This window comes from Protomyctophum bolini (assembly GCF_963924005.1).
Source record: "Protomyctophum bolini genome assembly, chromosome: 15".
Taxonomy (NCBI): Eukaryota; Metazoa; Chordata; class Actinopteri; order Myctophiformes; family Myctophidae; genus Protomyctophum; species Protomyctophum bolini.
In genome coordinates, this window is record NC_137876.1 from 7,040,637 (window position 1) to 7,044,963 (window position 4,327).

At 42.2% G+C, this 4,327-nt stretch overlaps 1 protein-coding gene across 1 annotated transcript; it reads left to right on the top strand.

Annotated features, from left to right (window-relative positions):
- Positions 1 to 575: 575 nt before the first annotated feature.
- Positions 576 to 3,582, top strand: sox11a (SRY-box transcription factor 11a). Its single transcript, XM_080783548.1, has one exon. It carries the CDS (start codon positions 729 to 731, stop codon positions 1,803 to 1,805), a length of 1,077 nt encoding a protein of 358 aa, XP_080639674.1. The 5' UTR covers positions 576 to 728; the 3' UTR covers positions 1,806 to 3,582.
- Positions 3,583 to 4,327: the final 745 nt, after the last annotated feature.

Consider the following 4,327-nt stretch of genomic DNA (forward strand, 5'->3'; position numbering starts at 1 on the left):
TAATATGCCACAGCCTGGCTGTATCCCCCCACAGCGGCCAGGCGCTGTTGTAACCAGACAGACAGCGCGTCGCACCACCGCCTGTGTCCAAGCGCCACCTTCAGAGTGAACTGAACATAAATAAATTAAAAAAAACAACCCACATAACCTATATCTTTTCTCCAGATGCACCAGAAAAGGGTAGTTGTTGTCTGACTGCAGCATAACAGCCCAATCCAAGCTGTTTTTACCATCACTTCACTTCTAAAAAATGGGAATAAGCTTGTAGTTTGTGTGCCATATGTGCGCCTGGGTGCATGATGTTGTTCATCTTCTGTGGAGCTCAGAGTGCTAACTGTGTGTTTAATATGCCCGTCTCGCGCAGCGTGGGTCCAGACACTGTGTGCCACAAATCCCACCTCCAATGAGAGACTGGGGGGTGGTGGTGGGGGGGGGGATGAAGGGTTAACGGAGTCTGTATGGAGTCTGCTGGGCGGAGTGGAAGGGACGTGATTGGACGACTATCCCTGACGTAATGGACATGAAAAACCTGATAACTAGTTAAGAAGGCAGTTTGTAACTCTGGAAAAGAGTGCAGAAGCTTGAGAGAGAGACACATAAAGGCAGAGAGCGTGGACGGACAAAACCGGCGAGAAAAGAGCCGCTGAGCGTTTTTGGCTGTGTGCAGTGTGGGCTGTTAGACCCTGCAGCGTGCGGGACGACACACGGCCACTCTGTAACGCGGGACCATGGTGCAGCACACAGACAACAGTGAAACGGACGGCAGCATGTCCAGAGAGGCTACGGACTCGGAGGAGAGTGAATTTATGGCTTGCAGCCCCGTGCCGATCAATCCGGACTGGTGCAAGACGGCGACCGGCCACATCAAGAGACCTATGAACGCGTTTATGGTTTGGTCTAAGATCGAGAGGAGAAAAATTATGGAGCAGTCGCCGGACATGCATAACGCCGAGATTTCCAAGCGCCTGGGCAAGAGGTGGAAGATGCTGAAGGACAGCGAAAAGATTCCGTTCATCAGAGAAGCGGAAAGGCTGCGGCTAAAACACATGGCAGACTACCCCGACTACAAGTACCGACCCAAGAAAAAACCAAAGCTCGACAGTTCAAAATCATCAGCACCGTCCCCGGAGAAGTGCGGTAAAATGGCAAAGACTCCCAGCAAGAAATGCTCAAAGATAAAGACTAAGAGCGGTTCCAAATCTTCTCACGGCTTCGGGGAGGACTGTGTGTTTCCCAGCTTAAAAGTTACAAAGACTGTAATAAAAAGTGAACTCACTGATGACGACGACGATGACTATGAGTCGGACTATCGGATGAGGATTAAGCAGGAGGACGAGGAGGTGCCCATACGGCCGTATAATGTAGCAAAAGTGCCCGCAAGCCCAACTTTGAGCTCCTCCGCCGAGTCTGAGGGGACCAGCATGTATGAAGAGGTGCGGAATGCGGCGCCCAACAACAGACTGTTTTATAATTTCAAAAACATTACTAAGCAGAGCACAATGTACCCTGCTTCCGTCTCACCAGCATCTTCTAGGTCCGTTTCCACATCTTCCAGCTCCAGCGAGGACGATTTGCTTTTTGACTTTAGTTTAAATTTCGCCTCCAGCGCTCAAGGCTCAGAGCTGGGCAATCCAAATTCAGGAAATCTCTCCCTCTCTCTTGTGGATAAGGACTTGGACTCGTTTAGTGAGGGCAGTCTGGGCTCTCACTTTGAATTTCCAGACTATTGCACACCAGAGCTCAGTGAAATGATAGCAGGGGACTGGTTGGAGGCGAACTTTTCTGATTTGGTGTTCACTTACTAAATTGAAAAGATCCTCTAGTAATAACAGAGAAGGATAAATTAAATTATATGTCCTGTTCAAGTTGTTCCTAGCCCTGCCTCCTCTGTGGTTTATAGGGGTCCGGGGGAGGAGGAGGCGAGGTGAGGTTTGAGGAATGAGATGCTTATGAAGCTGGTAGCAAAAAAAGTCTGCAGACGTTTTTCTGGCAGCATGACAGGGTTTTATGGATTTTTTCTGTAGGTCTACAATTACTGTTCAGCTTAAACGGACCACAAAGGGAAAAATCTGTGAACTTCTATGCATCTTATCCTCTTAAAAAACTGCAGGGAGCTGAAAACGGACTGTGGACTGACTCAAAGCAAATCTGTGAACTGACAATGTTCAGGATATTACTTTACAACGGTTTATGTAATTTCTAATTGCCGCAAATGTTTGTTTTTTGTAACTGATTCCGTTTACCTCCTGGTTTGAAAACATAAGCAGCCTAAACCTCTTCAGAATACAGGTGTGGAGGAAACATTTTGATACATAACAGACCTCATCTTTTTAAAAGAAAAGTAAGATATTTTCAGGCATATTTTTGTACAGTTAAAAGGGAATGTTCTTACTGTGCTTTCAGTGAGTTTCAGGCACTTCTTCCCTTTATCATTTGTTTTAGCATGCAAGGGAGTCCTGGTTTTAAGGATTAAGTTAAATAAAAACTTGCATCAAAATGCCTTGTGATTTTAAACTAGGTTTTGTACAGTTGTAGAGCAGATTTGTTGAGTATTTGTAGACGATACAATGGCATCATGGGGAACACATACCTCAGAGCTGGAACTAGTTTCAAGATTGTATATGTACTGTAATATAGTAAAGTTAGGAGTTTATGTATATCATACTCGTGATATGTGGATGGGTCCCAATCGCAGGTGTGAAACTGGATTTTGGTATTTTTTATGGCACATACTGTTTTTCCCCCCTCATTTTTTTGTGCAATATATACTCTTAAGATACAGACCATCAACATTTGTAGCAAGTGATGGAAAAACAGACGTGCACTGTCAACATCATTACCTGTTGTGATGCTGAAGCCTATCTAGGCTAGAAAATAAACAGATCAGCTGGAACTGATGCAAAACAATTTAATATGGCCTCGTGGTGTGATGCATACTATTGAAAAATGTAAACAAATATCCCAATTTGAATGTCATTTGGCTCACAAGATTGAATATTGGGCATATTTGTCACCCAAGCTCTTTTGAATTTGACCCAAAACTAATAATATAACGTTCTGTAATAGGGCATAGTCTGGTGTAGAGTGGTCTGGCATATCTAACAAACAAGCAAAAAAACATTCCATAGTCCTGTTTCATAAAATGAAACTTTTATTTTAAAACTGAAGACTGCCTTCTTTTCTTAAAACATTAACCATAAACCTGTATTTTTATTTCTTGCACTTAAAAAAGCAGATATTGATTATTTTTATGTGGATCCTACATATGAAGTCTGTTTGAATAAAAGGTTTGGAATATGACCTAATTATATGCCAAGACATTTGTTTGGAAGTTCTAGGCAGTAGTTATTTCACATTCCAAGTGTGAATCTGTCTTTGACTCATCTTTTAATAAATAAGTACCTACCACCATCAACTGTCCTTTCAGTTTGTGAATATATGTACACAGATGTGTTATTTGTTGAGTTTCAAAAGGATGTGATGTCAGAATGATGCCTATTTTGTATATAGGCTGATACTCTGAAATGGATGGGCTCAAACTAACATGTGAATTCACATTTAATAAAAAGAAAAAAGAAAAACCTTAATTGTGATGTTTAAATGTCTTTACTGTTCAAAATGTGCCGTTTCCCCCATCTATGCTGTTAAACCCTCACCCATTTTTTCTGAATTCCCCTTCTTTAAAACGGACCCTGTGCCTTTAAGAAATTGAATCGCCCGCTCTGGCAGTCGGCGCAATGTGATTGGTGAGATTGTGTGGCCTCTTGGAGACTGAGCCGGGAAAGGAGAGCCGGCCCTCTCAGCGTGTGTGTGAGACCTCAGTCCAGTTAGTAAGCTCTCTCTCTGTCTGGCTTCCATTCAGAAAAGTAGCACTTTATACTTACTCTCAATAACAGAATGGTTTTGGTCAGAGTTGCGTCTGTAGAGGGATGAAAACATGTTATGGGGGTGGCACACAGTATACACATAGTATTGGACAACAATAACAATAGCCATAACTGCCAACGGTTGTGTTTGTAAAACCTAGAACATATATATATATTTAAATTGAGGTCTAGTTCGGGTTATTGTGTTTGTGTCATTACTACTCTAAATTGTAAATTATTAAGAGTAAATTTGGATGCTTTTTCCTAGTGGCCAATATCCATCAATCTTTTATACGGTCACTGGTAAATGTGTGGAGGAACAGGGGGACATATAGGTCAATCTTGAGAGAAAAAAGTATTTGTACAATAATACAGCAACAACATATATATTTTTTAGAACTGCTGGAAATGGGTTAAACTAATTTTAAAGAGAATGAGATTAAAGCAGAAATAAATTACCA